This window comes from Medicago sativa, chromosome 8, assembly GCF_051527215.1.
Source record: "Medicago sativa cultivar Bolivia chromosome 8, Bolivia_mono, whole genome shotgun sequence".
NCBI lineage: Eukaryota > Viridiplantae > Streptophyta > Magnoliopsida > Fabales > Fabaceae > Medicago > Medicago sativa.
In genome coordinates this window covers 13,531,186-13,543,854 of record NC_140756.1, presented here as the reverse complement: position 1 = coordinate 13,543,854, position 12,669 = coordinate 13,531,186, and the positions used below count along the sequence as shown (strand labels likewise).

At 32.7% G+C, this 12,669-nt stretch overlaps 1 protein-coding gene and 1 long non-coding RNA gene across 3 annotated transcripts; one reads left to right on the top strand and one right to left on the bottom strand.

Annotated features, from left to right (window-relative positions):
- The first annotated feature begins 417 nt into the window (after nucleotides 1-417).
- LOC146897124 (linoleate 9S-lipoxygenase-like) lies at nucleotides 418-5,012 on the top strand. Its single transcript, XM_085738657.1, has 9 exons — nucleotides 418-708; nucleotides 1,360-1,649; nucleotides 1,762-2,002; nucleotides 2,342-2,662; nucleotides 2,762-2,847; nucleotides 2,958-3,065; nucleotides 3,143-3,447; nucleotides 3,539-3,802; nucleotides 4,095-5,012. The coding sequence occupies exons 1-9, from the start codon at nucleotides 471-473 to the stop codon at nucleotides 4,849-4,851; spliced, it is 2,610 nt and encodes an 869-aa protein (XP_085594783.1). The 5' UTR covers nucleotides 418-470; the 3' UTR covers nucleotides 4,852-5,012.
- Nucleotides 5,013-8,249: 3,237 nt separating this feature from the next.
- LOC146897123 (uncharacterized) lies at nucleotides 8,250-12,281 on the bottom strand. Of its 2 annotated transcripts, none has more exons than XR_015023934.1 (6): nucleotides 12,141-12,281; nucleotides 11,840-11,890; nucleotides 11,353-11,444; nucleotides 11,188-11,243; nucleotides 10,953-11,022; nucleotides 8,250-8,578 (listed from the first exon to the last, which is right to left on the bottom strand). It is a non-coding gene; the product is annotated as an uncharacterized LOC146897123 (long non-coding RNA). The 2 variants fall into 2 exon arrangements; XR_015023935.1 differs by lacking the exon at nucleotides 8,250-8,578 and adding an exon at nucleotides 9,675-9,752.
- Between the last annotated feature and the right edge of the window lie 388 nt (nucleotides 12,282-12,669).

The window sequence follows — 12,669 nt, the reverse complement described above, 5'->3', positions numbered from 1 at the left end:
GTCGCAAAATCAAAGTAAACTTAATATTTATGCCTCCAAATTTTTAATGCTAGAGCTAAAGTCATTGACTGAATTCAGTGATGGATTGAACTAGATATTTATGCCTCCTAATGGATTGAAGTTGATTCGTCAATATAAATTAAATGAACATCGCAACAAAAGGAAAAAAAAATCAAACAACAATGCATCAAGATGACGAACAAAAAATATCGCACTTAAGAAACATGAGATCAATGTAGATATCAGTTATTTATGTAATGAGCCGGCTTATATTACTCATCTTCATTTAAACGTGTTGTTATTTAGTAAATTATGTAAAAAAAAAACATATAATGAACAATAAACAATTATTTCTTTTGAACTAACCTTGCACCTATCAGCTACTATAAATACCAAGCATCCCCATGGTTACAAGACACAAGCTTTTCTTTCATTTACAAAAGATAGTGTAATACATTTAAGCATTAAAGATGAGTTCATTGGTGAAAGGTCTCTTTGATAGGCACCAAAAGGTGAAGGGAACTGTGGTGTTGATGCAAAAGAATGTGTTAGACATTAACGAACTCACTGCAGCTCAAAGCCCCGGTGGTGTAATTGACGGTTTCTTCGATTTTGCTGGTGATGTTGCCGGTAATGTACTTGACAGCGCCACCGCCTTGTTCCGCCGTTCTGTGGCTCTCTGGCTGATTAGTGCTACCGTTGCTGATGGTAACAACTTCTTTATATTATTATTATTATTATTATTATTATTATTATTATTATTATTATTATTATTATTATTATTATTATTATTATTATTATTATTATTATTATTATTATTATATATATATATATATATATATATATATATATTGTGATGTCCGGGATTCGAACATATATATATTTATATATTCACACACACTAGCATGCAATGGGCGGGTTGGGACGTTCAACAGAATTGAGCTATGGGTTAAAGAGTTGAAGGTTTGGTATTTTCAAACCGAGTCAATGAGTAAATATTAATCTAAAAACTAATTGTCCTCACTTTTGTCTATTGGATTAATTTTCTATTATAAGTGTTTTTGACCCGAGTCCATTAGATTGACATTAGTTTTCCCTTTTTTTTTCCATTGAAATATATATGCAATAGTGACTTTGATGTAGAATATTGTTCATAAATAACCAGTTACTATCAATCAATTACCACTAAAATATTAAAATTTATTTTTTCAATTTGATATAATTAAGTGCAAGTGGTTGATGACCAATTATGTAGTAGGTATAAAGAACATCAAATTTTGGAATAGCTATAACTTGTTACTACTATTTAAAATCATCATCAGTGAAACTGAGGGTCCAATTTTTGACATTTTTATATAGGAACTGGAAAAGGCAAAGTGGGAGAGAAAACGTTTCTGAAATCTGTTATTACCTCCTTACCAACATTGGGAGATAAACAAAATGCTTTCAGTATTGAATTTGAATGGGACAATGACATGGGAACTCCAGGAGCTTTTTATATCGAGAATTATCTGCAAGGTGGTGAATTCTTCCTTGTGAGCTTGACTCTTGAAGATGTTCCTAACCATGGAACCATCAGCTTTGTTTGCAACTCTTGGGTTTACAATGCTAAAAATTACAAAACTAAACGCATTTTCTTTGCCAACAAGGTAAGAATATATATAAATTATATCCAACATGTATAACTTGTTAAATATTTTTTTAGAATATAAATTTTTTATTTCCAAGAACTTGATACCATCAATGACTATAATTTTGTAGACATACCTTCCAAGTGAAACACCAGCTCCATTAGTCTACTACAGACAAGAAGAACTGAAGACTTTAAGAGGAGATGGAACTGGAGAGCGTAAGGAATGGGAAAGAATATATGATTACGATGTCTACAATGATTTGGGTGAGCCTGACAAGAACGCTAGTTTGGCTCGTCCTGTTGTTGGAGGATCTAGCACCCTCCCTTACCCTCGAAGGGGGAGAACCGGCAGGAAACCAGCTAGGAAAGGTTATAACTCATAAACTTAATGTTCTATCTTAACACTTAAGTATATTATATTTCAAGAAACTTTGGCAAAAATTAATTGATATGGTACTAAAATGTGAAATTGTATTGTAACTTGATAACTGATGTTTATTTTTTCCCTGATGTTGTTTACTAAGACTTGCTTAATGGCACATAGATATTTACTAATTGTAAATCAATAATGTAATTAAATCAGTGATGGATGACTAATTTTGGATTAATCATGTGTCTTTTTGTTGATACAAATGTTAACTCTGCTTGTGATTCTAAAGAGTTTGGTATTGTTTCTAAAACATATATTGTTGTTATAAATGTGAACAGATCCTAAGAGTGAGAGTCGAAGTGACACTGTTTACCTTCCAAGAGATGAATCATTTGGGCACACAAAGTCATCAGACTTTCTTGTTCACATACTCAAATCTGCATCACAAAATGTCATACCTCGGTTGAGATCTATAGTTACATTACAATTCAATCAGCCTGAGTTTAACACTTTTGAAGATGTGCGCTCGCTCTATGAAGGTGGAATTAAGCTTCCTACTGAAATACTAAGTGAACTTAGCCCAATACCATTGTTCAAGGAACTTTTCCGAACTGATGGTGAAGCGGCCCTTAGGTTTCCACCACCAAAAGTGATTCAAGGTATATATTAGTCACAATACCTAGTCCTAGCAAAATATTTCATGCAAAAATATATAGAGAAAGCTCATGGATCTTTTGAAAATTTCTTACTATGAGCAGTGGATCATTCTGCATGGATGACTGATGAGGAATTTGCAAGGGAGATGATTGCTGGTGTGAATCCACACATCATCAAAAAACTCACGGTAAAGTTCATAGTTTAGCATTGTTAAGAAAGTGCTAAAAACTATTTTGTCCACTTTTCATGCCATGTTTATAATTTTTAATTAACCACATCTTGGTACATTTATTTTAGGAGTTTCCACCAAAGAGCAAGTTAGATACCCAACTCTTTGGTAATAATACCAGCACCATAACCAAAGAAAACTTGCAGCCAAACATGGTTGGGGTCACTGTAGAACAGGTAAATCATTACACAATTCAACAACTTTACTCTAAACAAATAACTCAACTGTGGCTAAATTTTATTTTGTGGAACAGGCTATCCAAAATAATAAACTGTTCATACTGGATCACCACGACCCACTCTTTCCATATTTGAGGAAAATAAATGCAACCGAGACAAAGGCGTATGCCACTAGAACCATCCTTTTCTTGCAAGATGATGGAACTTTGAAGCCATTGGCGATTGAACTAAGTAGGCCACACCCTCAAGGTGATAGTTTTGGTCCTGTTAGCAATGTTTACTTGCCCGCAAGTGAAGGTGTTGAAGCTTCAATTTGGCTCCTTGCCAAGGCTTACGTAATTGTAAATGATTCATGTTATCACCAACTTGTTAGCCATTGGTATGAATTTCGTTTATGATATTTAAACAATCAAATAAATTTTATAAATCTATGAGCAATTTCATGAATATTTATCTACAATGTGTGACAGGTTGAACACTCATGCTGTTGTTGAGCCATTCGTCATAGCAACAAATAGGCATCTGAGTGTGGTTCACCCTATTCATAAACTCCTGCTTCCACATTATCGTGACACAATGAACATAAATGCATTAGCACGAAATGTGTTGGTTAATGCAGACGGTATTATTGAGTCAACTTTCTTGTGGGGAAAGTATGCTTTGGAAATGTCTTCGGTGGTTTACAAGGATTGGGTTTTCACTGAGCAAGGCCTACCTAATGATCTAATCAAAAGGTAACCTTACAAAACATTACATCAGATATAATACCATGCGGTCTCAGTTCAATGGTGAAAGTTTGACTTTGTAGCCATATATAGAGCGAGTAGCGAATCAACAAACTACCTACATACTAACAAACTCTAACTAACTTTCCTAACTATCTTCTTCATATCCATAAGACATAGTTCTAATCCAATCAGAGACAATCCTATATACTTAATAGTACTCTTTAATATATCCTTTTCCCAATTTGTTTTTTCAATTGTTTTTGTATTTTAATGTTATCTTCCTTTGCTTGTTCTCTAGAGGAGTGGCTGTTGAGGACCCTACTTCTGCATATGGTCTTCGACTTCTAATAGAGGACTACCCGTATGCTTCAGATGGACTAGAAATATGGGCTTCTATTAAGACATGGGTTGATGAATATGTCAACTTCTACTACAAGTCAGATGCATCTATTGCACAAGATTCTGAACTCCAAGCATTCTGGAAAGAACTTGTAGAGGTCGGTCATGGTGACTTGAAGAATGCAACGTGGTGGTTTAAGATGCAAACTCGTGTGGAGTTGATTGAAGCTTGCACCACCCTCATATGGATTGCTTCAGCACTTCATGCAGCAGTTAATTTTGGACAGTATCCGTATGGAGGATATATCGTTAACCGACCAACTAAAAGCAGAAGATTCATGCCTGAGCAGGGATCCCCCGAGTACGATGAACTTGCTAAGGACTACCAAAAGACCTATTTGAGGACAATCACTCCCAAGAATGATACTCTTACTGACTTGACCATTATAGAGGTCTTGTCTAGGCATGCTTCTGATGAGCAATACCTTGGGGAGAGAATTGAAGGTGATCTCTGGACTTCTGATTCACAGCCAAAAGAGTCCTTTAAAAGGTTTGGAAAGAAGTTAGCTGAAATTGAGCAAAAACTCATTCAAAGGAACAACGATGAGACACTGAGGAATCGTAACGGACCAGTGAAGATGCCTTACACTCTGCTTTATCCTTCTAGTGAGGAAGGATTGACTTGCAGAGGCATTCCCAACAGTGTCTCCATCTAAAAAAAATCGTCGTGGTAGTTATGTTGTATTGTCGCTATTAATAAAAGATGAGGAGGAATCCAATTCCCTCACCCCCTACGTATATTGTCATGTTATGTTATTACGTTGTTTTTATTTCTATAATGTCTTTTATAAATAAAAACTACCATGTTTGATTGCTATATTGTGTTTCATCAATAAAACCTACTATGCTTGTACTTTGTTGTATGATTTACTTAGTATATACTGTAACATGAAAACTTCATATTTTACTAAAATGAATTATAATTATTTATAAACTTCGAGCCTTGTAAAAAGCTTGCAATGCAAATATGCAATATAGCATGAGAAAAAAATGATAACATTGAACAAGCAATAATAGATCATAATGATTATATTTCCACTGCCAATTGTTTTTCCAATGTAAATATGGTTGAAGAATCATACATCAACTCAAGTGCTATAAAGAATTTGTTCTCAATACTTTTTGAAGAAGAACCTGAGCAGTTGAGGGCAAAGCGGGTGCAAAACCTCTGGACACCAATGCTCCGATTAAAGTTGTCGCATTCATCTTCAATTCCTTAATCAAATGCCAATTTTACCCAACAAATCCAAACCCTACTCAAATTTCCCCCAGTTTACTCCTTGTCCAAGTCGTAGTCCTCTGTCTGTCTCTATTTTGGTTCCTCCATTGTCTTCTGTTTTGCAGGAATCAACACTTTCGACACCAATTCTAACGTATCGGAGAAGAAATAAACATGGTCTGCTCAAGAAACATTTGCAATCTCCTGAAACGGAGGTAAGTAATAAAAAATGATTCCTTCTGATTCTCATATTTTTGGTAATTGTAATAATAACCCGGTTGATTTAACCATTGCTTTGAGAAAGGTATTAGAGATACATAGTTTAGTTACAAGTAGTATTAATCCTATTAGTATATATAGGTGTAACCTCCCCATAAGTGGGATAACTTTCACTCATTGTAACATTTTCATATTCATCAATACAAAGTTAGTTAAGCTTTTCTCTCCTTCATCAGTGGATGCCATGTTTCCTAACAAAAGGATAAAAGATCATATGTCTCTCTATATATAGATATCATATTTCTCAATATGTCTCCACTAAACATCTTTCCACACAATATCAGAGTTTTATTGCTGCAGTTGATTTTGTGAGAATCACATCATCTGTTGAAGAAACACTTAAAAATATAAACTGGGTTGGAGCTATGAATGATAAAATGAATGCACTTGAGAAAAATATATACATATCCTATTTATGGAGAATCAAACAATATATGCATTGCATCCCCATAGTTACTGGTGGTGGTGCACATCATACAAATAGACAGACAATGGAGGCTTCGATCGTTCAGCCTTACACGTGTCGGTAAGCAACCTTGACAAATCGGCCAAATGAAATCCTTCGCCTTGGGATGCACCTTTAACTTCTAAATTCCAGCCAATGACCTTACCGACATAAATATGAGTTGCCTGCAGTATTTTATGTATAAATCTTGTACACAATTTTTACCGACTAATGTTCATTTTTCTTTGATTTAAAAATTAATTTATCTTCTTTTACAGACTCAATTAAAGGAGTACTCAAAATGAGCTCATTTATAAGTTGATCAAAATACTGGTTTACAATATGATTGTTCTATACGTGAAATTCTTGATCAACGAGATTGTGCACGTTAGCTTGTTGAATTACCTTGAGAGGTTGACCATCTCCTAGAATACTTGTCCCATCTTTTACCCACAAAGCATAAAAAATTGAAACTCTGTACCCGATCTAATCTTCCACCGAGCACCTTTTTGTACCACTCTCTTAGTGGTAAATATTCTTCTCCAACTAAAGCTTGGTTTATGTCCAAGCTTTCCGATGGACGAAATTGGCAAGTCCACCAAATCATAACAATTAATAAAGTAGTAAGTTTATCGTTCTCCATATGGATTGTCGTTCAACTCGGTAATTAGCAAAACTTATTAGAAAGAAAATAGAAAAGAGATGTAAAAAAGATATGCATGGTTAAATTGCCCTGCCCAATGAAAGATTAGGTTTGTGTGATTTAGATGTGTAACGGTGATTAGGGAATCCTTGAATCCCCTCTTCCTTCTTTGTTGGATTAATGCAAAGTACCTATTAATTAAAACCTAAGAATTGTAATATAATTATTCAATATTATATGAGATAGAACACACTTACTTGTCGGATTCGATGCCATGGCTGAGTCTTCCTTTGCCTTTCACGTGCTCCGGTTCTTAGGGTTGTCGATGGGGCAAACCACTAATGAGCGTATTATCAGAGTGATGGCAAAGGGGACCTAGCCTTTCTATTTATAACCGTGCATCCCTAGGCACCACCCATCATGGGCCTAGTGTTTGGGCCTACACTATATTTCTACACAAATCAGATTAAGTGCCCAAAAGCCCATTATTAATTGATCACTTTTATTAGGGCCTAAGCATCATCAAATGGATCACAACATCAGTCCGTTTTTTTAATTAAAACCAAAACCAACAATTGATTGTAGCCCACAAAATATTAGAAGAAATTCTAACAAGAATTACATAAACAATGGTTTACTATAGAGAGAATATTCCTACAGATGTCGGATTATCCATAACCCCCATAACTCAATTATGAAAGTCATGATCACATCTTTTGACTGCAACATCTCGTTTGACTCCTGAATTGTCGTCTAAAGGAATTACACTTCATGAGATATCTAGAGGTTCCTCAAACAAGGAACAATGATGCTTACAAAACATACCTTAGAGGTTCCTTAAATTGTCAAGCATCAGTAACAACGACTCGATTAAAAACAATGCAATGTGTTCCTCAAACCATTAACAACTCATCTATCTCTCAACTTATGTCTTCAAATGCAAATAAAAGTACTAAAAACATAGCCAAAAATGTCATATGATGCTCTGTCATCCCTGTTGGTCTAGATAGCTTCCATGAGGAAAATAGAGCGCCTTGAACAATCTTGATACCAAACAGTCCAAGTGTGTGTGGAATTTCCGATCTTGTTTTCCTAACATTTCTTAGTTGAATGACGTCAAGTATTTAAACCCCAAACCCCAAAAAATTTGTGGACAACAAGTTTGTCCCTTGATAACCAGTCAATACCTCTAATTGTGGAATCTCCATGACCCCACCAGTACGTGTTAATAATCTTTTTGATGGTGTCAAAGAACATGGTAGAAAGTAAGAAAATTCTTATCCCATAAGATGTTATTGCTTGCAGTACATGTTTTATCATTACTAGTATTTCCTCCCGTGCAACGCACGGGCAAAAGTTTTATTGTGGTGTTGATAAAGTTTACTTTGAACATATCACAAAATAAAAAACATTATACAATTCATAGATAAATCAAATGTTATTGTCTTTATGAAAATAAAGAAAAAAATAGAAAATAATTTAAATATAAATATTATGTTTGGAAATAACACGGACCTAGTGAAAGAATATAATACACAAAACCATAAAATAGATCATAAATAAGTTCCGAAGTATCAACCAAAAAGGCCAAGCCAAGTAACATTAGTCTAACATTGGTTGTCAACACAGTACATGCCACAAATTACTTAGATATATAACCAAATTTTTGAATATATTGAGACATATGTTGATGTCTTCATATTCCTTCTCATCATGAGAGACACTTTTTGACAATGAACCAACATCATCAAGTTTGGCTCCGTTTTCAATAGTAACATATCCCTCAATGGCCAATTCCTACATAGTATTTTGTCAAAACTGGTTAGTCATGTTGCAACAAACTCATCAATTTGAATAGATGGGTCACCAACAAAGAACCAAACAACAAACTATGAAATAGATTTGTCCAATTACAACCTGTTGGGTATTTCAACAGTGAATTTTGTAAATACATCAATAGTCCAAACTACAATCTTGGGTTATTTCAAATATGCAACCTTAGTTGAATCTTAAGAGATCGAAGCAACAAAGTTTCTCAATATTAAGTCTTAGTTGAATCTTAATATGTCCAAAGAAAAGTCTAAATAAATTCAAAAAGTATGCCTCAGTTGAATGTTAATAGTTCCATAATACTCTAAAAAAATTGAAAAGAATAGTAAAAACCCGTTACCAATCTAACAGATTTGAAGAGTTAAATATACATAAATCTGCATCTTAGTCAAAATGGCTAAAAGAATAAAGATACTAAATAACAAAAACATGTTTCTCAACAATGATAGAAAAAATAATCTTATAACTAATTTTTGCAAGAATCACTTCTAAGATCAACCTATCTTGCTATATGAATTGAAAAATTATAGTAATGTCTCTTTAAGTTGGACTTTTGTTATTTAAGAGAGCAGCGTGCACAATGTGCATGTGTGTTACAATGATGTTTATTTTCAAATGTGTGTACAATTAAATTCAATCAAAGACTACCCTTTTATAGCAAAATATTCAAACACAAAGATTATCAAAGAAAAAACCAAAAGAAATAGTCATATTTAGATCAAATTTTGAACTTCAACATTATGCAAATATTTAAATTTTTGGCTAAATCGCAATCTCAAGAAAATGGTAAAAAAATTCTAAACTCAGTTGATCAACTTAATGCAAATGACAAACATTCAAATTAACACCTATTTTGTTAACACCTATTTTGTTAACATTCAAATAAACCTAAAGAGATGTAAATTGGGTTTGCGCCCCTCCTTAAAAAATAGGTGTTAACAAAATTTTGAGTTGAAGGCAAGTAAAACAAATAATACCATTGAACTGCATATATTGGATAGAGGATATGTTTTGATAGTTTTGATTATAATTTTTTTTTCTTCATATAATAAACACATGATTACCTTTCAAGTAAGTTGCACTTTAGTTTGTTCCTCAATTATTTGAAACCTTTCGTTGTGGCAGAGGTTTTGTGGAATACCTGATGATAACAAAGAAGCGAGTACATATCACTTGAAAATATATCTATTCAACCTCAAAATTTAAGAATCCCATGTAAACAAATATAATCAAAATATAGATAAGTTTAAAAAGATTATGCATGAGAATGACATTTCCAATTTGACCCAAGAGATCATGGAAAGCCTGCATTCATTTATCTACAACATATCCATGTTAGATTAGAAACATTTTGTCATAAAAGACTTGTGTAACTAACGATTGTGAATAGCCATATACATAATAAACTACACAATCTAGTAAATCAAATATTACTCAGTACTCAAAGGCATAATAATGTCTCGTAAAATTTAGTGGAAATGATAGTTCTAGAAGTTCAAATAAGTTGCAGCAATTAATAACCTTTTGAAATTACTGTCAGAACAAATTGCAATTAAATTAGATGTATTGAAGCAAAACATATACAACTATAAAAAGAAAAAAAAATTGCAATTAATAATCTTTTTTAATTACAATCAAAACAAATTGCTTCAAGGCCTTCAATGTTATCTTTTATGTTGTAGTATGAACCTTCATATGTGACTTTCCATACATGTTCTTATATAAGTTCCTATCTTACAACTCCATACATGTTCTTATATATGTTTTTTTTTTTTTTGCTTATTTTTATGTCTTTCCACTTAGTCTACTGCCATATCATACTCTATTGTATAACAAATAGCTTCAAGAAATAAAAAATAAAAGAATCTGAACCAACCTTGTAAACCAGATATTACTCACTACCCAAAGGCATAACAATGTCTCATGAAATTTAGTGGAAAGGATAGTTTTAGAAGTTCAAATAAGTTGCAGCAATTAATAATCTTTTGAAATTAGTGTCAGAGAAAATTGCAATTAAATTAGATGTATTGAAGCAAAGCATATACAACTATAGAAAGAAAAAAAGATTGCAATTATAATCTTTTTTAATTACAGACAGTTTCTCTCCTTAAACTATCAAAGTAATAAATATGAAGTTACAAATAAACTGAAACAGAAAGTGATGAACCATTTGTGGGCGTTTGAAATTGAAACAATCTTTGGACAACTCAAGGTTCTTTTCTTATTTTTACTCACACTATATTCAACTAATTAAGTTTATTTTTAAAGGCAAGTGCACATGAGTAGAGGTAGACCACAAAAATGGTAGCAAAAGGAAGAAACACAACACTGTAAAGCATACCTTGTGATTCTTTGCTCCAACAATCAGTCAAGCAAATCAAAATCTCCACTATTTTCAATTATCTCATTCACTGAATGATAAAAACCAATCAAAACAGCAAAATATAGGTTAGTGTGAGTATCAATTGTCAACCACAGGAGGATATAAAGTAAAAACCAATGAAATTGTTCACCTATGAATATATTGTTTCAGAAAGTCAAAACAATGAAAAATCAAATGGATTTAGAATTCTTACCTTCGCAGCCAGTCATTCTCTTTTTCATCAAATCGAATCTTCATAATCGCATTTGGCTTGTGATTAAACATTCAATTTAAATCAAATGGCTTCTTATAAGAGAAGGTAAAAACAACAAATTTAAGAGAAACAAAACCACATAAAAATAGATAAATAGCTACTTACTTTTAGTTGATGATTATGTCATTTTGTTCTCCCAATCTGTTCCTCATCAATCCAATAGAACCATTTCTAATTTTGATCCACCTTTTAACCACCTCAACAAATAAAACACAAACAAAATCATCGGGACCATGTAAAACTAACAATATCATCCATTTTCTTATTGAAACATTTTCGCAAAGAACTGAATAAACAGTTATTTGTACCCAAAGAGTAGAAAATGTTATATTATTTAAATTTAAATTAAATAAACAGTTTTGCATAAATATTGAATGCCAAGCATTTCAAAACCCCATTGAGATTTGTTAAACATTTGGAAATTAGATAGCATGGCACATTCATAAAACTTAGTGTCAACTTAACACTACATGCAATCTGGCAAAATAATAAAGTAAAGCTTAAAAGCTCAATGATATTCCAACAAATTGATATATTAATGATAAGAACAAATTGATTAACTAAAAAATAAAAATAAAAGTTTGATACTTACAATTACAAACGACTGGAGACCAAACTATGATTCTAGGGGTTCCTCTGGAATCTGTATCAAAAACAGAGGAAAAAGAATTATAAAAACTCAATAAATCAAAACTCATAAAATCTAAGGCCAAGAATGAATGGATAAAAATAGGTAGAGATAACAAATGTCTTCCAGATGCATAACCCTAATACAGTTTAACCCTAAATCCTAATTTAAATAACTCATTCAACATTTTTAAATTAATTATAATTATATTACATAACAAATTTGAAATAAAGTAAAAGTAAAAAATAAGATGGATCTTACTTACTGAAGAGGATATAGAACAGCCACTCTAGTGATCTTGTTAGATGATTGTGAGATTTAAACTAATTTACCTTGACACCCACAAATTATCCCTTTTTCACGTGCTTGCTGAATACCCACAAATTTATCAAATTGTGAAACCCATAAGCTGATTTTCGAAAAGGATTAAAGACGTGGGTGGCTGAGAGGAAGGAGGAATCGGTTGAGAGATGAAGAAAGAGGGAGGAGGAATCGGTTGAGAAATATGAGAAATATGTTTGAAAATCGGTAGCTAATTTACTTGGATCTGTCGTAGAGAGAAGAAAGAGGGAGGAGGAATCGGTTGAGAGATGAAGAGATGAGAGAGAGGAAAAAATAAAATGAGAGAATAAATGTTATTTTAGTGTTGAAAAGGAATAAGAGAGAAAAAGTAGCAGGGAAAAAAGGGTTTGAGTGAATTTGAATTTTGAATTGAAAAGGAAAAATGAGAGAAAATAATATTTTAATGTTTGTTGAAAAGTGAATTGAAACTTGAGAGTGATGTTTGTTGGGAT

Bases quoted from the DNA above. Each gene is read 5' to 3' on its own strand.
- LOC146897124 (XM_085738657.1), top strand. From the start codon at position 471: ATGAGTTCATTGGTGAAAGGTCTCTTTGATAGGCACCAAAAGGTGAAG. The intron at 2,003-2,341 runs GTTATAACTCAT...AAATGTGAACAG, and splicing joins CAGGAAACCAGCTAGGAAAG to ATCCTAAGAGTGAGAGTCGA. The intron at 3,448-3,538 runs GTATGAATTTCG...AATGTGTGACAG, and splicing joins CACCAACTTGTTAGCCATTG to GTTGAACACTCATGCTGTTG.